Raw genomic sequence first — 23,402 nt, 5'->3', positions numbered from 1 at the left:
TAAAGTAAGATTTAGATAACTATACCGAGTGGGGTATCATATGAAAGAGCTTAACCTGTACATTCTAAAACAGATTTTTATTTATTTTTGTGCAAAATGTCGGAAAAAATACCCGAGTATGGAACCCTCGGTGCGCGAGTCTGACTCGCACTTGGCGGGTTTTTTAACCGACTTCCAAAAAGGAGGTGGTCCCCAATGAGGATGATGAGTAAGTATGTCAAAAATAAATTATTTCTTAGTAATTATTAAATAGAGTGCCTTCCAAAATTCGTGAAATCCACATTCGATGCTAGTTATAAGTTTGCTAACCATTTTAAATTATCGATTTAAACAAAAAAAGTACGTCTTACGTCAAATGTTATGACGTCACATCTGTGTATTTCATACAAGCTCCCTTACTGAGTGTTTTGACGTTTGATAAAAAGTCGCTGATTTGACTAGTTGTCATCATCCCTATTCGCGTGGACTCGCACTTGACGGTTTTTATTACATCTGTTGCCTGAACATGGCGGTTATCTCTTCGATGCTCTTGTTCTTTGTCTCGGGGACCTTGAGTGCGATGAACAGGATGAAGAGGAACTCCAGTATGGCGAATATTATGAACGTGTTCGCCCCAAGAACGAGCTGAAAGAAGAACAATTTTATAAGCACCTTCTCCATATTATACTCTATCCACGGAGAGAAGTTAGTATCGGGCTCTCTCTGTTACCTCATACAAATGATAAAGACAAAAAGTTCAGTGCGAGTTAACTGTTTTGAGTCGCCAACCAATCATAAATGCAGAACCTATTTTTTAACCCCCGACCCAAAAAGAGGGGTGTTATAAGTTTGACGTGTGCATCTGTGTATCTGTCTGTGACATCGTAGCTCCTAAACTAATGAACCGATTTTAATTTAGTTTTTTTTGTTTGTTTGAAAGGTGGCTTGATCAAGAGTGTTCTTAGCTATAATCCAAGAAAATCGGTTCAGCCGTTTGAAAGTTATCAGCTCTTTTCCAGTTACTATAACGTTCACTTGTCGGGGGTGTCATATTTTAATTTACACTTGTTAGTGTTTGTAGTTATTGAAGTCAGTTCTGTTTTTCTTTTGATTTTTTTTAAATGAATAAACAAAAAAATTACAGTCAGTGGTAGAAAGCTGAGTCCAACAATGAAGTTCGCCGTCCAGTTCACAGTGACCGCCACAGACGACGCCGCCGGCCGCGCCGCCTGGTTGAAAAGCTCTGAAAAAAAAGATTTTTCATCTCACTCGCTCGGAAAAGATTCGTTTGCCCTTTGTAATCTGAGTGGGAAGTGGTAATTTTGCTCGCTAGCGTGCAAAGTAGAGTTTTTTTTTTTTAAAGAATATTAGCCATGTTAAATGACTAATATTCCCCTTTTCTCTCCAACTAAGCGTCAGGCTTGTGCTAGGAGTAGGTACGACAATAGTGCAACGGGCGGGGTTTGAACCGTTGACCTTTCGGTTTTCAGACCACTCCTTTACCGGTTGAGCTATTGAGGCTCTAATAAGTTGAAATTCGAACGTGACGAACTGTGGTCTATGGTTAGCTTACCTATTTTTTTCTTTCTATTAAAAATACCACATAGTCAAACGTTCAGAAACGTTACTATTATAAGTACTAAGTGACCTGTTGGAACACTTTATTTTTATTTTTCTCAAATGAAATTAAACATAATACCTACCTAGGTACTCCGTTTCAGATTTATTGAGTAAACACTTGGGAGTAAATGATATAACTTCAATAAAAATATTTTACTTTACTTTACTTTTTTGAAGTTCAGGGAACCAAAAGCTTATTTTGCTATAATCAGCTAAACCAAAGAAATCTGTATGGTGCAACATGCAGCATGCGACATGCACCGCCCGCCCTCCCACTGATAAACATGCAGGAAAAGCCAGCATTGTTCATCAAGTATCATGGAAATAAATCATGGAGTGGTGTTGGGATTTGAGTGGTGCTGCGTGGTGGTGGTCCGTGTGGCTTGCTTGGTGGCTGGCTTTTCCTGCATGTTTATCAGTGGGAGGGCGGGCGGTGCATGTCGCATGCTGCATGTTGCACCATACAGATTTCTTTGGTTTGGCGTATTTTAGCAAATTAAGCTTTTGGTTCCTTGTATATCATGGACTTCCACAAAATAACGCCTGCTTCTATACTACATTTTTTTGAAGTTGGTTAAAAAAAATCAGGTATATTATCAACTCACCAGTGACCAGGAACCACGGGATGGACCCCGGGCCCACCGCAAACATCACCACGAAGAGAATCACCAGCGCAATGCAAACATACGATACCCATACGTATTTTGTCTGAAAAGGTAAATACATCGGATAAGAAAAAGGTTTTAAATAAATAAATAAATAAATTTTTATTTCAGGCCATTAGACCCATAATTTTGTTAGTATGACAATTCACTTAAACTATGTTAGTAGGTACTTATTACTAGCCTAACAACTATCTATAACTAAAACTATACCTAAAAAGCCCGAGGGAGCCTCTTGGCGCCTATGTGCGCAGCCCCCCAGCACCTCCAGAGAGGACTATCTAGTTTTCTGGCCAATGCGCTGAGAAGAGTGTTGGTACTACTCATTAGCCTGCGCATCATGGACGCGGCACGCTTGCGCGTGATCGCGTAGAAATCATCCACGCGAGCATCCGCAAACATTGCCGACGCACTGCAGTGTCGAGGCTTCCTCAACACCGCTCTCAGCACATTGTTATATTGAACACGCAAGGCACTGTAGGTCCGCTGCCTGTAGTCCGTCCACAGACTGCACGTGTAGAATGACTGGCAGTAAGCCCTGAATAAGGTCAGCTCTACCTGCCCAGTACAGCGTGCAAATCTGCGGGCTATATATTAGCGGGCTAACATTTACCCACGCCGCAATTATATTACTATAATTTTTTTATTACTTTATTATAAACTAGGATAAAAATAATGACGTAAACTGGAAAAACTAACTAAATCGATCAAATAACAAAGAGTTATAAGCATTTAAATATTTCAGATTAGACAGAGATAGCGATCCCGAAGACCGTCCCACTCCAAAATTAAAATGCCTGTAACTTTGTAAATCTTTGTTGGATTTTAATATTTTTTCCAGCGTACGTCATTATTTTTATCCTAGTTTATAATAAAGTAATAATATACATCAAATTCAAAAGTAGGAAAATACCCAATTATTATTTATGTAATTGCGCCCATGCCTGGGAACAAGTACTTACCACGTATAAGTTGGCTACACACAGTCCGATAGAGCACAGAGTCATGCCGCTGAAGCCGGCCAGCAGTAGCGTCTTCCGACCCGCGACTTCCACCAGCAGTAGCGAGACGACTGTCATTACGACATTCATTGCGCCCATGCCTGGGAACAAGTATTTACCACGTATAAGTTGGCTACACACAGTCCGATAGAGCACAGAGTCATGCCGCTGAAGCCGGCCAGCAGTAGCGTCTTCCGACCCGCGACCTCCACCAGCAGTAGCGAGACGACTGTCATTACGACATTCATTGCGCCCATGCCTGGGAACAAGAAGAATTATTATCAACCGAAACTTACGGCCTGTAGGTCTATTGTAGGGAGATTTGCCCTAAAATAGGGCGAAATTGCCCAAAAGTGGAAACAATGGCATCGATTCTGACTTTTTCTTTAAAATTTGCAACACCCTCGACAAGTGAAGGTTACAGTAACTAGAAAAGAGCTGATAACTTTCAAACGGCTGAACCGATTTTAGAGATAAAGTTGAAACTAAAACCCGACTGCGATCGTCTTTATAAACGCTGAAATATTATAGTAAAATTGTTTTTCTCTCTCTTGGTATATTTTTATGTTGTAATACATTTATATTTATGAATAAAATTCAGAATAAAACTCAGAATTTTCTCCTCTTTCATTTGACATCCCACTCGATACAACAGCAAAAAAAAATTTGGAACCCCCCACTTTTTTCATGTAACATCCGTTAGGTCAATTTTTTTCGTATAAAATATAGCCTTCCGGGACCTTTAAGACGAATCGATTGACACGTCACATCAAAATCGGCCCAGTAGTTTAGGCGCTACGGTGGAACACACAGAATCTGGATACAAACATACACACATACATACATACATAGACTGCTAAAATCATAACCCTTCCTTTTGGCTCTGCCGCAGTCGGATAAAAAATTGGCTAAGCGTGTGTGAGACTCGAGTGACCGAGGGTTCCGTACTTGGGTATTTTTGTGGGTGATTTATTGATGTGTGGCTAGATTGGTTGTCTTTCATACCTAAAGTGGCGTACTGGCTTTGGCTCTCGCTTAGGTTGGCAGACTTGAAGATGTCCGTGGAGAAGAATATGACGGCATTGATGCCGGAGAGCTGCTGGGCTAACATCACAACCATGGCGATCAGTAATTTAAAAAAAAAACTGGCCAAGCGCGTGTCAGACTCGCGCACCAAGGGTTCCGTACTTGGGTATTTTTGTGGGTGATTTATTGATGTGTGGCTAGATTGTTTGTCTTTCATACCTAAAGTGGCGTACTGGCTTTGGCTCTCGCTTAGGTTGGCAGACTTGAAAATGTCCGTGGAGAAGAATATGACGGCATTGATGCCGGAGAGCTGCTGGGCTAACATCACAACCATGGCGATCAGTAATTTAAAAAAAAAAACTGGCCAAGCGCGTGTCAGACTCGCGCACCAAGGGTTCCGTACTTGGGTATTTTTGTGGGTGATTTATTGATGTGTGGCTAGATTGTTTGTCTTTCATACCTAAAGTGGCGTACTGGCTTTGGCTCTCGCTCAGGTTGGCAGACTTGAAGATGTCCGTGGAGAAGAATATGACGGCATTGATGCCGGAGAGCTGCTGGGCTATCATCACCATCATGGCGATCAGTAGTGGCTGTCTGAGGGAACGGTTGCTGAACAGCTCCCTTAGGGTCACTTTCTTGCTCACTTTATTCTTCTCTGCTTCCTGGTGGAGAAGAAATTGATGAAGAACTGTTAAAGATTTATTTAGACTGAGAATATCTTTATCTTAGATACTAATAATAATAAAAAACGGCCAATTGCGAGTCAGACTCGCGCACCCAGGGTTCCGTACTCGGGTATTTTGTCTTTAAAAAACTAATAATGCATAAAAATAAATAAAAATCTTTTTTAGAATGTACAGGCAAAGTTCTTTCATATGATAGACACCCCACTTGATATAGTTATCTTACTTTGAAAATTGAAAATAGTAATTCATGAACACATTTTAATTTTTTTGTGATGTAACCGTAAATGCACGGTTTTCGGATTTTTTCATTTGCTTGTGCTATAAGAACTACCTACTTGCCAAATTTCATGATTCTAGGTCAACGGGAAGTACCCTTTAGGTTTTCTCGATAGACACGACAGACGGACAGATAAATAGACAGACAGACGGATAGACAGGCAACAAAGTGATCCTATAAGCCTTATAGAATAAGGGTTCCTTTTTTCCTTTTGAGGTACGGATCCCTAAAAAAGGTACCTACCTGATGCATTTCTTCCATTTCACCATGAACTGCTACGTCTCCTCTCAACCAGTTCAGGGCTGAAACATAAATGATTAAAAACTTAGCTTTTTTTAAAATTAAATAAATAAATAAATAAAAGTTTATTTAGCTCAATCACAAAAAAAACAAGAATAACAATTAAGATACATTTAAACTTAAATATTAATTAAACTTAAAACTAGAGAATACTAAAACTATTATTGGTTAAGTTGGCTTCCTGATCAAAGGGTAGAAGGTTCGATTTCGGGCACTCACCTCTAACTTTTTACCCGACTACGGCAAAACCAAAAGGGTTATGATTTCAGCAGTCTATGTATTTGTTTTTAATTATATAGACTACCGCTTGGCTGCAATCAGACTTGCTAGCAAGTGATGATGCAGCCTAAGATGGAGCGCGCTTGCCTAGAAGTTGCCTATTCACTCTTGACTTGAAGGTACCCATATTAAAAGTGGGAGGGAAAACTGATGCCCGAAGGGCGTTCCATATCCTAGCAGTTCGGATTAGAAACGAGGAAGCAAATCGCTTCGTACGTGTATCGTGCAAAATGTTGGAAAAAATACCCGAGTACGGAACCCTCAGTGCGCGAGGCTGACTCGCATTTGCCAGTTTTTTTCTTTCTAAATGTGTGCGGCGTTTCATTGGAGTCCTCACCACGCTGCCACAGAAAGAATGATGGGACATTTTCTTACCCCTTTGGGCGTGCAACTCCGCGCCCTTATTTAGCAAGAGGTACTTGGGCGACTCGGGGCAGAGCGGCAGTGTGCAGCACTGCAGCACAGCAGGGATCGCTGTGACGCACAACAGCCACGGCCAACCAACGCCGGTGCCAAGGATTGACTCCAAGCCCAAAACTTGAGAGAGCAGGATGGTTATAGTTATCACTAGCTGGTACACTGTGCCGATCTGAAATTCAAAATTCAAAATCACACCACACTAATATTATAAAGCGCAGGCCACACCGCCAGCTAGCGGGCGGGCGGGCTAGGCGGGCGAACATCGTTTCACCTCTTTAACCCCCGACCCAAAAAGAGGGGTGTTATAAGTTTGACGTGTGTATCTGTGTATCTGTGTATCTGTCTGTGGCATCGTAGCGCCTAAACGAATGAACCGATTTTAATTTAGTTTTTTTTGTTTGAAAGGTGGCTTGATCGAGAGTGTTCTTAGTTATAATCTAAAAAAATTGGTTCAGCCGTTTAAGAGTTATCAGCTCTTTTCTAGTTTTCTTGTAGAAAAGAAGGTTAGATAACCGTTAGGTTCATAATATTATGTCAATAGACAAATGTCAAGCTGTCAAGATGGACGTTGCCTAAATACACAATTATTTATTTGAAAATGATGTTTTGGAAAACTCAAATACTTTGGATCGTCGGGGGTGTTATAAATTTTTAATTTACACTTGTTACATACTTCGGTTCACACCGCGAGCTACCGACTAACCTAACGAGCTAAGCTAACGAAATATCCGACGATTCCAGCGAAGCTACTCGTTCACCTCGTTGGCGCACCCGCGCTTCGCTAGCTTAGCTCGCCCGCCAGCCCGCTCGCCCGGTTCGTTCGCCCGTCCTCCCCGTTTTGAGTAGACTAGTCCACGCTCGTCTTTCGAATAGCAGTGTAGTGTTTACGTTTGTGAACGATGAATATGTCATATATGCTATATCATACGTCATATAGCGCCCCCCGCTTCGCCCGCTTAGCCCGCTCCGCCCGTCGCTCGTCTGTCCGTAGTTTTCGGTGTGAACCCTATAGTTTAGCTCGCCAATATTTCGCGTAATTTGTATAGTTTCCTTCGTTCGCTTCGCCCACTTGCCTAGCCCGCCCGCCCGCTAGCTGGCGGTGTGGCCTGCGCTTTAAGGTGTTTGGAGTTCTTATTTTGTACGCAATAAATAATATTTAGAAAAGGACATAAAATACAAGATTGAGTGGTCGAATGAAAGCGGCTGAACTATTTTCATAGAATGGTCAAATGTTGACCCGCCAAAAATGACTTGCGCACTGTTAGAACTTCACTGATATTTTATTTTTAACCCCCGACCCAATAAGAGGGGTGTTATAAGTTTGACGTGTGTATCTGTGTATCTGTCTGTGGCATCGTAGCTCCTAAACGAAAGAACCGATTTTAATTTAGTCTTTTTTGTTTGAAAGGTGGCTTGATCGAGAGTGTTCTTAGCTATAATCCAAGAAAGAAAATCGATTCAGCCGTTTGAAAGTTACCAGCTCTTTTCTAGTTTTCTTTTAGAGGTTTTTTAGTTTCGGGGTTTTTTTTTTGATTTTGAGTTATTTATACTCACCGATCCTCGTATAGAAACAGGAGATATCTCGGACAAATACAGAGGCGCCAACCCCGCGTTCAGGCCATTGTTAATGCCTATCACCAATCTGAAACGTAACACTTCAATGAGGAACTATCCAGCGAACGTTCCATAAAATTACCATAGACTAGCTGATGCCCGCGACTTCGTTCGCGTGGATGTAGGTTTTTTAAAATTCCCGTGGAAACTCTTTGATTTTCCGGGATAAAAAGTAGCCTATGTGCTAATCCAGGGTATAATCTATGTCCATTCTAAATTTCAGCCCAATCCGTCCAGTAGTTTTTGCGTGAAGGAGTAACAAACATATACACACACACACACACACACACACACACACACACACGCATACAAACTTTCTCCTTTATAATATTAGTGTGATGTCTCTGAATGTATAGCTCGCCGCGAAAGGCGGAAAAATACTGTCTGTGCCCTTAAAATTGTTTTTTTTTTGGTCATGTCAATTAAGGTGGGTCCAATTTAAGGAATTAGCTCTAGTATCGACTAATTTGTGAGTTACAGTCGATACTAGAGCTAATTCCTTAAACTGGACCCTTTCAAGTAAAGATTTTTATATAAACCTGTGAGAATGATACTGTTATTGTCGCAAATAGAATGCCATAAGCCTACTTTGTCGTATTAGCTAACAAATTGCGAAAAACCAAATAAAATGTGAATATCGCGGGCAGACCCGTCGCGGGTGTGGTCCTTCTTACGCAATTCTCCATACACTATTGAATATCTTAGGTACTAAGTATCTACTTATAGCTCGTTCACACAGGCTGCGTAAGCGTAGACGTAGCGCGTACCATTGCGTTGTAATGTATGGAACTGTATGAGACATGGCACACCGCTTGCGTAAAGCGTGGACGTATGCGTAACCCGGTGTTAGGGGTTTACGCGCGTCACTACGCACGTGTCAATGTACGTATTTGGTGTGAGTCGGCAGTTAATCTCTTACCATAATAATTAATAATAATAGATTCTTTTATTCTTCTAACATGTTCTTTATTAGACATTAGTTTGGTTTTGTAGTAGCAAAATATCAGATTGGGGAAAAACCAGGCGAAATCAAATCAAATCAAAATCATTTATTCAAAATAGGTATTATACACTTTTTGTTTGTCCGATTTGTTAGATTTGAAAGATGATATAGTAGTGTTAATTAATTACGTAACTTAAAACTTAAGCTACGAGGGTTCCAAACGCGCCCAAGTCTGAGAAGAGCCAACAACATCGCAGTCATCGAATAAAAAATATATATTACCTTCCAACAATTAGCATTTCTGCCGAGTTAACCAGCTTGGAGCATCCTTCTAGAGCGACCGCCACGAAAACTAGCACGTTGTTGAGGAGAAGACCGCCTTTTCTGCCGAATCTAAAAAAAAAAATCGGTCAAGTGCGAGAAGGACTCGCACACGAAGGGTCCCGTACCATCGTCCAAGAAATAATAACCCACACTAATATTATAAATGCGAAAGTGTGTCTGTCTGTCTATCTGTCTGTTTGCTAGCTTTTCAGGGCCCAACAGTTTAACCGATTTTGATGTTTGGTAGTTAGCTTATATCCCAGGGACGGACATACGTTACTTTTTATCCCGGATAATCGAAGAGTTCCCATGGGCATTGATATTGGTACAAAGGTAGCTTGCGTCCCGCAAATTGACATCTAGGCATTTTTTGTGATGTAGGTTTGAAAGAAAGAAACTAGTCTTTCTAAAACAGATGACTTTCATAGCTATTTCTGTTACCTTTGGCGGCGACGAGCGCTTGGATAAAAATTCTACTAATTATATTAAACTTAAATGGCCAATACATACCTATTTACTTATTAATTTTTACTTTTTAGAGGTTTTGTGTCGGGAGTTTGGCGCTGACACTCTGGGATATTATCATTTACCTATCACATCGTATCACGTTACCTGTCAGCTATTACGCCTGTGATAACGCCACCTATCATGCCCCCCACACAGTATATAGCGACGGCTATGGACCATACTGTGGTCACTTTGGGGTCATCTTTTGCTGCTATAGTTATGTTCGTCCCGGTCAGAGCTTCTTTGTGAAGCCATTCTGACATTACCTGAAAAAAAGTTAGTCAATTAAATACCACTTGTTTTAAGGAAAACATACTGAACCTGCTTGCCTGATAGTTCGCAAAGGTGTGTGAAGTGACCACAGTCACACCTGATGTAAAGTGATGATGTAGCCTAAGATGGGATGCGTTTACCTAGAATATGCTTATTCACTTTTGTTTAAAGATACCCGGATTGTAATCATGATTACTCATTTATTAGATCTCAAACCATCGCCGCCCGGCCCACTACTCAGCAGTCAAAGTCAAAGTCAAAATCATTTATTCAAAATAGGTATAACTATTGTACACCTTATGGTGTCCGATTTGTTAGATTTGAAAGATGATATAATGATAATATAGTGGTGATAATTAAGTACGTAAACTTATAACTAAAGCTACAAGGGTTCCAAACGCGCCCAAGTCTCAGAAGAGCACACAACAAACTCAGCCGGGTAATCTTTTTTAAGGTTCCGTACCTCTAAAGGAAAAACGGAACCCTTATAGGATCTCTTTGTTGTCTGTCTGTCTGTCTGTCTGTCAAGAAACGTATAGAATACTTCCCGTTGACCCTAGAATCATGAAATTTGGCAGATAGGTAGATCTTATAGCACAAGTACAGGAATAAATCTGAAAACTGAGACTTTGTGGTTACATCATTTAAAAAAATATTAAAATGTGTTTCAATTTTCAAAATTAGATAACTATACCAAGTGGAGTATCATATAAAAGGGCTTTACCTGTACATTCTAAAACAGATTTTTATTTATTTTAATGTATAATAGTTTTTGATTTATCGTGCAAAATGTTGGAAAAAATACCCGAGTACGGAACCCTCAGTGCGCGAGTCTGACTCGCACTTGGCCGGTTTTTTTATCACCACTTTACAAAATCACTTATACACCTCAGCGCGGGTTTCCTCGGATACGGAACCCTAAAACTGAAAACAAAGGTCACTTACAGCCTGAGGCGCGTTGATGACCCCGGTGTTGTAACCGTGCTGGAAAGCGGACCAGCAGCCGCCGGATATGATGGCGAAGGCCAGCCGTAGGTTCATGCCCTGCCAACAAAATACACACAAATAATCTCACTAATATTATAAAAATGAAAGTTTGTGTATATGTATGTGTGTATGTGCGTGTGTATGTTTGTTACTCCTTCATGCAAAAACTACAGGACGGATTTGGCTGAAATTTGGAATGAAGATAGATAATATCCTGGATTAGCACATAGGCTACTTTTAATCCCGGAAAATCAAAGAGTTCCCACGGGATTTCAAAAACCTAAATCCACGCGGACGTAGTCGCGGGTATCAGCTAGTACCTAATTAATAAATTTTAAAACCCCCGACTCAAAAACCTCCATAAAAGAAAAGAGTTGATAACTATCAAACGACTGAACCAATTTTCTTCGATTATAGCTAAGAACACTCTCGAAAAAAAAAACTAAATTAAAATCGGTTCATTCGTTGGGTCGGGAGTTAATAAAATATAGCCAGCTATGTTACTTAGGAAATTAAGATTTTTCAAAATTGGTTCAGTAGTTCCAGAAATTACCCCTATAAACAAACTTACAAACTTCCTCTCCTCTTACCTCTTTAAAATAAACTAGCTTTAAAATAAAGTAACTAATAGCTGATGCCCGCGACTTCGCCCGCGTGGATTTAGGTTTTTCGAAATCCCGTGGGAACTCTTTGATTTTCCGGGATAAAAAGTAGTCTATGTGCTAATCCAGGATGTTATCTATCTTCATTCCAAATTTCAGCCAAATCCGTCCAGTAGTTTTTGCGTGAAGGAGTAACAAACATACACACACACACATACATACACACAAGTTACTAAACTTTCGCCTTTATAATATAAGTGTGATTATCTCAATTGATTCGACTTAAACTGGAATAGCGAGGAATAATAATTTTGCATGCTAACAGAATAAGGTCAACCACAAAAATGCAGACTTTGACCTTACTGTATAGTTGTAAGGTCTTAGAAAGTTGTATAGCTAGGAAGCTATTTAATGCTTTTGAAAACATAATAGGTACCTATTATTGGCATTGTTAACCCCCCACCCAAAAAGACAGGGTGTTATATAAGTTTGACGTGTGTATCTGTGTATTTGTCTGTGGCATTGTAGCTCCTAAACCAATGAACCGATTTTAATTTAGTTTGTTTTGTTTGAAAGGTGGCTTGATCGAGAGTGTTCTTTATCTTTATAATCCAAGAAAGAAAATCGGTTCAGCCGTTTGAAAGTTATCAGCTCTTTTCTAGTTACTGTAACCTTCACTTGTCGGGGTTGTTATAAATTTTTAATTTAGGTGCACTTGTTTATAATTATTTATTTAGAAAACTTTACTGCATACACAAACATATTATGTGTGTGTACAGAAAACATTACAAAAAAATTGGTTGTCTGTAAAGTCGGTTTACTGACGATAGTTGAACGTGACAACAAAGGCCGATTGTGCTTCTTTGTCGCTCGTTCCGCGCTCTCGCTTGCACTTCAAGCCTTACATGGAACGCCTCAGAGCGAGGTAACGCCGCATGAGTCATGTTTTTTCGTGCGTGCAGCCGGCTCTATCGAATTATAAGACGTTGTCACGTCAAAAACTATACTTAGGTACTAGATGGTACAAAGGCGGCCTTATTGCCATGGCAATCGCTTATTGAGGCAATCTTTGGTGTACGGATATAGGGACTAGAGCGCGGGATGGTGCACAAAGTAAAATTGTTATTGGATTTCCAAAATAAAGCCCTCTCCTCTTCTAATAAATTATAGTAAAACATAAGTAAGTATAGCTTTAGGTTTTTAAAGAGCCTGTGTGAAATGACTTGTGGGAATTGTCTGGTGGGAGGCTTCGGCCGTGGCTAGTTACCACCCTACCGGCAAAGCCGTGCCGCCAAGCGATTTAGCGTTCCGGTACGATGCCGTGTCAAAACCAAAGGAGTAGGTGTGGGTTTAATGAAAACTGGCATACCCCTTCCAGGTTAACCCGCTTCTTAAACTGCATCATCACTTACCATCAGGTGAGATTGCTGTCAAGAGCTAACTTGTATCTGAATAAAAAAAATACTTTCTGGGAACAAAAGTAGTTTGATATTAGGTGGACACGTACAAGAAAATTAACAGGTACTTTTTATTTTCATGGCGGCGGTTTTGAAATTTTTATGATTGGCTGTTAGCGGCAATAATAACAAATTCGGTGAAAGTTTCAACTCCTTACATAGATAGGTTCAGGAGATACAGCCCGCTGACAGACAGACGGACTGACGGAATGTCGGACAGCGGTGGCTTAGTAATAGGATCTTGTTGGCACTCTCCCGGTACGAAACCCTAAAAAGTTTGACACACCCTTTATTATACTATGTACAACTAGATGATTCCCCCAAAAATCCCGTAGGAACTCTTTGGTTTTCCGGGATAAAAAGTTGTCTATGTCGTTTTCCGGGATGCAAGCTACCTGAGCTACCTTTCATATAAATCGGTTAAGCGGATGAACCATTAAGAATCACGTGGGAACTCTTTGATTTTCCGGGATAAAAAGTAGCTTATGTCTTTCTCTGGGATGTAAGCTAACTCTGTACTAAACATCAAAAATCGGTTAAACTGTTGGACCGTGAAAAGGTAGCAGACAGACAGACACACTTTCGTATTTATAATATTAAAGTATGGAGGATGTTACTAAAATTAGTCACAGACGACTATAGTTGTTTATCGGAAAAGTTCTTAAAATACCATATTTGGCAGATTTGGCATCACCCAGCTTATAAAATCACAAGGTCAGATTTTTTTACCCGACTGCGGCAAAACCAAAAGGAAGGGTTATGATTTTAGCAGTCTATGTATGTATGTGTGTATGTTTGTATCCAGATTCTGTGTGTTCCACCGTAGCGCCTAAACTACTGGGATGAATTCGATGAATGAGTTGTCAATCGATTCGTCGTAAAGGTCCGGATGACATAGGCAACATTTTATACCAAAAAAAATTGACCTAACGGATGTTACATCAAAAAAAGTAGGGGTCTCCAAAATATTTTTTTTTTTTGCTATTGTAACGAGTGGGGTGTCAAATGATTGAGTTCATAAATATAAATGTACTAGTTACAACATTTAAATATACCAAGGGACAGAAAAACAATTTTACTATAATATTTAGCGTTTATTAAGACGATCGCAGTTTTAGTTTTCAACTTTATCTTGTTCTAATATTAACAATCGATCAACAATGAATAATCGATTGTCGACATATTCATTCGTCTTCACAAGAAAAATCGACAGTCGGAAAACAATCGAATAATTAACGAAAATTAATTTGAGCCGAGCTGTTTTGTAAGACCGTTTTTAGGGTTCCGTACCCGAAAGTTTGCAATGGGACCCTATTACTAAAGCCTCCACTGTCCGTCTGTCTGTCTGTCAAAGGGCTGTATTTCATGACCCGTGATAGGTAGAGTTTTTTTTTTTCTTTATTTATTTAAGGGCTTTTATACATTTTATATGTACATGTCAGCCCTATTATAATCTATTTATTTATTTATTATTATTGACATTAAAAAATATACAGAGAGTTTTTGTTACATTCAGCGCCACAAAAACCACCGTTGGTTTTACCGGGCACTGAGTTTATTAATTATAGCTATACAATAAAATTATAGAAACCAGCATAATGACAAATTGGTAATGAAATGTAATTAAATATAACAAAATTCTTAATCTAACAAAATAAACAAGAACTATTTACATTTAATACAGTGCAATAAATTCAGTCTTTCTCACTACCCATAATTTGATTGACAAAGTAGCCATCCATGTGCAGATGTCATTATCCCAGGTAGAGTTAAAATTTTCACAGAGTGCCTATTCTATTACCGCTATATCAACAAATAACAATAATTTCAAAATGGCTGCCATGTAAATAAATACAAAAAAATTAAAAGTAGTTACATAATATCGTACAAATAGCTGATACCTGCGATTTCGTTCGCGTGGATGTAGGTTTTTTTAAAATTCCCGATGGAACTCTTTGATTTTCCGGGATAAAATGTAGCCTATGTGCTAATCCAGGGTATAATCTATCTCCATTCTAAATTTCAGCCCAATCCGAGTAGTTTTTGCGTGAAGGAGTAACAAACATACACACACACACACACATACAAACAAACTTTCTCCTTTATAATATTAGTGTGATGATACGGAAACGTTCGTGAGCGAGTCCGACTCACACTTAGCCGGTTTTTGTAAGCCTTTTTTTTTTTTAAAGAATAGTAGCCATGCTAATCATGACTAACACTCCCCTTTCCCCTCCAGTTAAACGTAAAGCTTGTGCCAGGAGTGGGTACGACAATATTATAGTGCAACGGTGGGGTTTGAACCGCCGACCTTTCGGAATTCGGTCCGCTCCTCAACCGTTGAGCTATCGAGGCCCTTTTTAATTGCTAACCAGTAGTCTTTTAAAACAGAAGCAAAAATTTATCTTATCAACAAAACAACCAAAAGATAACGAAAGATTTATGACTGATAGTTTTAGTTAAAATGAAGAGGTCATAAGATCTTATGTATACCTAAGTAAGTATAGGTGAACAACGCATTGCGTGTAGGTATGCTAAGTAGGTATTACAGTGGCGTGCAGCTCATAGAGGTATAAAAGTATTGCCTACCCTAGTTATCATTAACAGGGCTCTCTCCGTCACTCGTTTCCACTCGTTTCATACAATCGTAGTTCCAATTTCATTTGAATATTAAGCAACCAAAGTCCATGAAATTTTGCAGACATATTCTAGAAACTAATATCTTTGCCTGTGGTATTTTAGATTTTTCTAAAAATATGTAGTTTTAAAATTACAGGGGCTCAAAGATTTGTATGTGAATTTTTAAGACCGCGTAACTTTGAAACCGAATATACTCGTATTAACAGAAATCTGGAAAACCACAGACACAGATATTAGTTTCTAGAATATGTGTGCAAAATTTCATGGACTTTGGTTGCTTAATATTCAAATGAAATTGGAACTACGATTGTATGAAACGAGTGACGGAGAGAGCCCTCTTAATCAACACTTATTTTCCATTATGTCCTGCCAGAAAATAAGTTCATACCTTAATGATTGCTTACCCTGGCCTTAACCCTGTGCTCACCACTGGATATTAGATATATACAATTACTAGCCGATGCCAGCTGCGACTTCACCCGCGTGGATTTAAGTTTTTCAAAATCCCGTGGGAACTCTTTGATTTTCCGGGATAAGAAGTAGCTTATATGCTAATCCAGGATATTATCTATCTCCATTCCAAACAGCCAAATCCGTCCAGTAGTTTTTGCGTGAAGGAGTAACAAACATACACACACACGCGTACACACAAACTTTCGCCTTTATAATATTAGTGTGAAGTGTGATTATCATCGTTATCATCTCAATCCATCGTCGGCACACTACTGAGCATGGATCTAAGTATAATGTCCTCCAGACCGAATTTCGGCTTCGGTCTACTCTCTATTCCCTCACTCTCATAGCCCGATGGGACGGAAATCCGACACGACCGGAGAGACATCAGGCATAGGACAGACGGCTTGACGTGCTCGAGGCACGGAAGTATTTCTTGTAGGTACGATGATACGGAACCCTTCGTATTCGAGTCCCACTCGCACTTGACTGATCTTTTGTGCCGTCGATTACAATTGCAAAATCTTACAACCTTGGCAGTACTATTAATAGCCACTTCATTAAGTATTTTTAATTATACTTATTACTTTACTAGAACTAACTGAGTCATTTTAAATTGCGTATCTAAAAGATAAATTGATATTCTATTGCATCATTCAGTTTCCAGCATTCTATTCAAGAGGTTTGATCCTAAGCACGCATCTCTAATTTTTTGGGTTCCGTACCTCAAAAGGAAAAACGGAACCCTTATAGGATCACTTTGTTGTCTGTCTGTCCGTCGCGTCTGTCAAGAAACCTATAGGGTACTTCCCGTTGACATAGAATCATGAAATTTGGTAGGTAGGTAGGTCTTATAGCACAAGTACAGGAATAAATCTGAAAACCGCGAATTTGTGGTTACATCATTTAAAAAAAATTAAAATGTGTTTCGATTTTCAAAGTGAGATAACTATTATACCAAGTGGGGTATCCTATGAAAGGGCTTTGCCTGTACATTCTGAAACAGATTTTTATTTATTTTTATGCACAATAGTTTTTGATTTATCGTGCAAAATGTTGAAAAAAAAATACCCGAGTACGGAACCCTCGGTGCGCGAGTCCGACTCGGACTTGGCCGGTTTTTTTTTTAAATTTTATTCAGATTCTATAAGTTGAGCCCTTGACTGCAATATCATGGTGGTAAGTGGTGACGCAGTTTAAGATGGAAGCGGGCTAACCTGGGAGGGGTATGGCAGTTTTTACTAAACCTTTTTTTTTTCCTCTCTCGTCTGGCTTTTACAATGATTAGCCAATGTCAAGTTTGTAGTTATTTGTAACAAGTTAGCTAAACTATACAAGTATGGACTCCGTCTGTGCCGGCGCTCGCCGACACACGCACGGCACCCCCTTAGAGTGCTTTCCAGTCAGTTTTAACAAAAAAAAAACACTCCAAAAAGTCACAACACGCGCGCCAGCAAACGCCACCACAGACGAAGTCCTACTAAACCTTTACTCCTTTGTTTTCTACCGACATACCGGAACGCTAAATCACTTGGCGGCACGGCTTTGCCAGTTGGGCGGTAACTAGCCACGGCCGAAGCCTCCACTCCACCAGACCAGACCAGAAATTTAAACCAAGAAAAACAAAATTATTCCAATAACTAGCTGTGCCCGCGACTTCGTTCGCGTAGAATGGCTCTCAGCGCGCTTTATATAGCCACGGACGCTCAAGCGCGAGGCGTGTAGTACGTACTCCGTACGTTAAAAATGTTCGCCGTGATTCTTTAAATTGACATTACTTTTTTATTTATGAACCGATTGACATGAAATAAACACTAAATGTTAAGTGAAGCTTACTACAATATATTAGTGAAAACCGTATCTAAATCGAATAAGCCGTTTCTGATATTAACGTGCACAAACACACAGACAAACAGACAAAAAAAAATTAATTACAATTTCGGGTTCGGCATCGATATAATAACAACCCCTGCTACTTTTTTTTATATATTTCCATTGTACAGACACCACTTTTCTACAATTTTATTATATGTAAGTATATAGATTATTATAGCACGATAAATTGTTTAAACAATTAATGACATAAACAATCGGAATCGTGCATACAGATCGTAAACAATGCACGTAGACAGTGCAGGCCTACCTAATGTAATGCAAGTAAGGTTAGGTATCACGCGATCTTTCTAAAGCTAAAGACACACCACGAAACTATACATTACACTATCACACTAATATTATAAAGGAGAAAGTTTGTATGTGTGTGTGTGTGTGTGTGTGTGTGTATGTTTGTTACTCTTTCACGCTAAAACTACTGGACGGATTGGGCTAAAATTTAGAATGGAGATAGATTATACCCTGGATTAGCACATAGGCTACTTTTTATCCCGGAAAATCAAAGAGTTCCCACGGGAATTTTAAAAAACCTACATCCACGCGAACGAAGTCGCGGGTATCAGCTAGTAATATTATAAAGGCGAAAGTTTGTATGTGTGTGTGTGTGTATGTTTGTTACTCCTTCACGCAAAACTACTGGATGGATTGGGCTGTTTAGAATGGAGATAGATTATACCCTGGATTAGCACATAGGCTACTTTTTATCCCGGAAAATCAAAGTTCCCACGGGATTTTTAAAAACCTACATCCACGCGAACGAAGTCGCGGGCATCAGCTAGTTAGAGTTAAACCGGGTCCAGACGAGTGTAGACACTCGATGTATATGTCGCAGGTATATTGTCAAAGCCGTGATATTACAATCTCACTAGTGATATTATAATTAAACGGTAGATTGTCAATCGACTTCATATCTTACAATTTAACGGTCTGGTTTTAGTGCCGTTATAATGTCACGGGGACACTACAGTGATATTGTAAGGCAACGATATTTTGGCAATTTCACTGGTCGTTAAATTATGAGGCCGCCTCTTATTGGTCCGTTCCCGATGTTGAAAACGATGGTTGAAAAAGAATTGACCAATCAGATCACTTGACGTCTCCCATTGCCAACTCCACTCATAATATAGGTATCTAGATTTTTATAATGGCACTGTAATGACCCCACAGAATGACCCCATGACATTATAGTTTACAATGTCACTAAAACCAGGCCGATAAATTGTAAGAAATTAAATTAATTGTCAATATACTGCTTAATTATAATATCACTAGTGAGATTGTAATATCACGGCTTAGACAATATACCTGCGACATATATATCGCAGCGAAATGGCATTTCACTTCTCAGATTTCGTTCTGAACCACATTCGATGTAATCGTAAAAGTCCTAGAGGAAGAAGAAGGGCGCCAAAATCTAAAGTTTGTTTTGGTTAGAAGTGAACATAAATACTAAACTTAGTTTCTATACTAGCTGATACCCGCAACTTCGTTCGCGTGGATGTAGGTTTTTTTAAATTCCCGTGGAAATTCTTTGATTTTCCGGGATAAAAAGTAGCCTATCTGCTAATCCAGGGTATAATCTATGCCCATTCTAAATTTCAGCCCAATCCGTCCATTAGTTTTTGCGTGAAGGAGTAACAAACATACACACACACACACACACACACACACATACAAACTTTCTCCTTTATAATATTATAGTGTGATATCAGTAGATTTGTTTATTGGAATAGTCTAATCGAGTTGTCGTTTTAACATCTCCCGGGGGTTAGCCATATCCCTAAGGGAGTTGGCTAACTCCCGGCTTATGCCATTTCGCTACGACACATAATATTACATCCTTCTATGAGTAATGTCGACATACTTATGTGTCGAATGTCAGTGGCGTCATGTGTCTTCAGCCTAAGAATGTATCGTACCTAGGTACCGTATATTAACTGTGTTTCAAGAACCAGTTAGTAATCAAGCACTAAGTTACTCGTTTGTCTTTCAATCCGTGTCCGATTTCGAAAAAAGTTAAACAGCACTAAACCCGACTACTACCCGCGAACTGCCGATGATAGCGATAGATCCATACTAATATTATAAATGCGAAAGTGTGTCTGTCTGTCTGCTAGGTTTTTACGGCCCCACCGCTGAACCGATTTTAATGTTTAGTACAGACTTAGGATACATTCCGGGGAAGGACATAGGCTACTTTTTATCCCGGAAAATCGAGGAGTTACCACGGGATCTTTGAAAACCTAATTCCACGCGGACGAAGTCGCGGGCATCCTCTAGTAATTAATAAACACAAGTGAGGTAGCAAAGATAATTTTTATGAAAAGTATGAGTAGATAGATGCCAAATTCCCCTGCGGGTGTGCATCCCACGCGATTATCTTTCAAGCCGCGGCGGCGCGCGCCTTTGATTTTACAGCACGAAGGCGACCGTATGTAAGCGAACAGACTTTACCTTATTAGTTAGCTATAGATTTGGCTAAAATAAGAAATCCTGCCTACTTTGGGTGTCATAAAAAGAAAGTAGGTAATCTGACTGGTATGGGTAGGTGGACTATAGGTGGGTATAACACCTACTTAACAGAGCTCTCTCCGTCACTCGTTTCATACAATCGTAGTTCCAATTTCATTTGAATATTAAGCAACCAAAGTCCATGAAATTTCTCAGACATATTCTCTAGAAACTAATATCTATGTCTGTGGTTTTCCAGATTTCTGTTAAAATATTCGGTTTCAAAGTTACGCGGTCTTAAAAATTTTCATACAAATCTTTGAGTACCTGTACTGTTTAAAACTACATATTTTTAGAAAAATCTAAAACACCACAGACACAGATATTAGTTTCTAGAATATGTCTGCAAACATGGACTTTGGTTGCTTAGTATTCAAATGAAATTGGAACTACGATTGTATGAAACGAGTGACGGAGAGAGCCCTCTTAAACATTTTTGGATTTTGTTACATGCCTTGCGTAGGCGGGTAAGTATGTGGGTATTCGAATTTATAGATCAGAGTGCCAGTTACATCAATGGTGCCAGTACATCCATACTATAATATTATAAATGCAAAAGTGTGTCTGTCTGTGTGTCTGTCCGTCTGTTACCTTTTCACGGCCCATGAGTTTAACCGATTCTGACGTGTACAGGGTTAGCTTATATCCCGGGGACGGACATAGGCTACTTTTTATGCGGAAATTCAAAGAGTTCTCATGGGATTCCTAAAAACCCATCCGCTTAACCGATTTGTATGGATACCGTGCGTGGTACCTACCCATACAAATCGGTTAAGCGGATGGGTTTTCAGGAACCACGTGGGAACTCTTTTATTTTCCGGGATAAAAATTAGCCTATGTCCATTGTCCTGTACCAAATTTCGTCAGAATCGGTTAAACTGTTGGGCCGTGAAAAGGTAGCAGACAGACAGACAGACACACTTTCGCATTTATAATATTAAGTATGGATTATGTTAAATTCTTATTAAAATAAGTACCTACTAGCTGATGCTCGCGACTTCGCCCGCGTGGATTTAGGTTTTTCGAAATCCCGTGGAAACACTGATAAAAAGTAGCCTATGTGCTAATCCAGGATATTATCTATTCCGAGCCAAATCCGTCAAGTAGTTATTGCGTGAAGGAGTAACAAACATACACACACGCATAAACACATACACACAAACTTTCGCCTTTATAATATTAGTACGATATTAATAAGATTCCCAAGAGGTTTCCCAGCTGTTCAAACTCATAATAATTACAGCCGGCTTCTAGTATTAATTAAGCTAAAACAACAAAAAATTACCGCCATAATCTCCGCTCGATGTTTGCAATCCAAACAAAAGAACACAGAATAAACTTAACTTCCCGTAACTGTTGTATTTTAGAACGCAGCACTGCACTATTAAAAAAAAAAATAAAAAAAAAATTAAACTTTATGTCATCTTTTTTTTTAAAACGCAACGTAATGCAGCGCGCTCAAAACGATTTGAAATTCGAATTTCAAATGACGCGAGGCGCGACTCGGACGCACAGACACACAGATCGTACCACGCGGTCGTTTTACCGCTAAAATATTATGAAAGAAAGAGTTAGCGATACAAATATTCTATGGAAGTGAATGTGTGTCTCTGTCTTATATTCTTGGACAAGACAAACCGGTTGTGTTGTACATTTTATTCGGCCATGCTTGGCCGCAAGTTACCAGTGACGTCACAGTAAACTGGTCGAGGAAGTTTTTTGTAGACGGACAGCATTCCAAACAAATCCATTCAATTTCAAACTCTATTGCATTGAAATAAGACTTATTTTTGCTAGTAATAAATTTTTGGTGTATTTTCTTTCGTTTCCTGGAAATTCGACCGTAAAAGCGCTGAAGCGCTTAAGAACATAATTATTATGCCCACTAACAAAAAGCTAAACTATGAAAGAGACAAAAAAAATGTGTTTTTTTTGACTCTACTAGAGGATGTCCGCGACTTCGTCCGCGTGTATTTAGGTTTTTGGGAATCCCGTGGGAACTCTTTGACTTTCCGGGATAAAAAGTAGCCTATGTGCTAATCCAGGGTATAATCTATCTCCATTCTAAATTTTAGCCCAATCCGTCCAGTAGTTTTTGCGTGAAGGAGTAACAAACATACACACACACACACACACACACATACACACTTTCGCATTTATAATAATAAGTATGGATATAGCTTTCCATACACTTAGCTTGCTCTAACAAGGTATTATTATTTTGATGTCAAGTCACCTTCATTCTTTGTGTAAGGTTGAATTAATTACATGCGCCGGTAATTGATACGAGTACCTACTGCACAAAATATTCGCCCGAATTTAATACCGTTTGTATCAAAAAATCACAGTTTTTTCCGCGCGAATTTTAGATCACAGTCCAGCCATCTCTATTATGATTTCAAGTGTTACAGAATTGCGAAAAAAATCACGTGATTTTTATTCATTAGCCCTTAGGGCTTATAAATTATTCTGACGATTCAAAAGCACTAGTAAAAGTTTATTTCAATAAAAATCTATTCTATTCTATTTCATGTAGAGATGCCGGCACTGTGATTTAAAAGCTCTGTGATTTGAATTTAATACAAACGTGCGGTATTATTATTCGCGCGAATATTTTGTACAGTATGGAGTAATTCCGTACACGTAATAAATCGCGCGAATGAAAATCGCTGTACGGCAAGGCCTAGATGCCTGGTGCACTTCGACCGCCCGCTGTGCCAGATCCATTTTTCCACGCACATGCAAACTGTGGAATTAACTCCCATCGGCGGTGTTCCCACTTGATTACAACATGGAGTTATTCAATGGTCGGACCAACAAATTCCTGAAAGGCCGGCAACCCATCGGCTGTACCACTGGTGCTGCAAATGTTCATGGGCAGCGGTAATCACTAAACATCAGGTGACACGCCTGCTTACCCTATTGAACAAGTGTAAATTAAAAATTTA

At 39.4% G+C, this 23,402-nt stretch overlaps 1 protein-coding gene across 1 annotated transcript; it reads right to left on the bottom strand.

Annotated features, from left to right (window-relative positions):
* Positions 1-393: 393 nt before the first annotated feature.
* Positions 394-21,984, bottom strand: LOC123879690 (solute carrier family 2, facilitated glucose transporter member 1-like). Its single transcript, XM_045927568.1, has 12 exons — positions 21,740-21,984; positions 10,857-10,955; positions 9,744-9,904; positions 9,090-9,200; positions 7,805-7,892; positions 6,206-6,419; positions 5,495-5,553; positions 4,749-4,950; positions 3,382-3,521; positions 2,205-2,307; positions 1,122-1,222; positions 394-624 (listed from the first exon to the last, which is right to left on the bottom strand). The coding sequence occupies exons 1-12, from the start codon at positions 21,743-21,745 to the stop codon at positions 487-489; spliced, it is 1,422 nt and encodes a 473-aa protein (XP_045783524.1). The 5' UTR covers positions 21,746-21,984; the 3' UTR covers positions 394-486.
* Positions 21,985-23,402: the final 1,418 nt, after the last annotated feature.

Source organism: Maniola jurtina, chromosome 28 (genome assembly GCF_905333055.1).
Source record: "Maniola jurtina chromosome 28, ilManJurt1.1, whole genome shotgun sequence".
NCBI classification, from domain to species: domain Eukaryota; kingdom Metazoa; phylum Arthropoda; class Insecta; order Lepidoptera; family Nymphalidae; genus Maniola; species Maniola jurtina.
The sequence above is the reverse complement of the archived record's forward strand: the minus strand, read 5'-3'. Positions and strand labels throughout refer to the sequence as shown.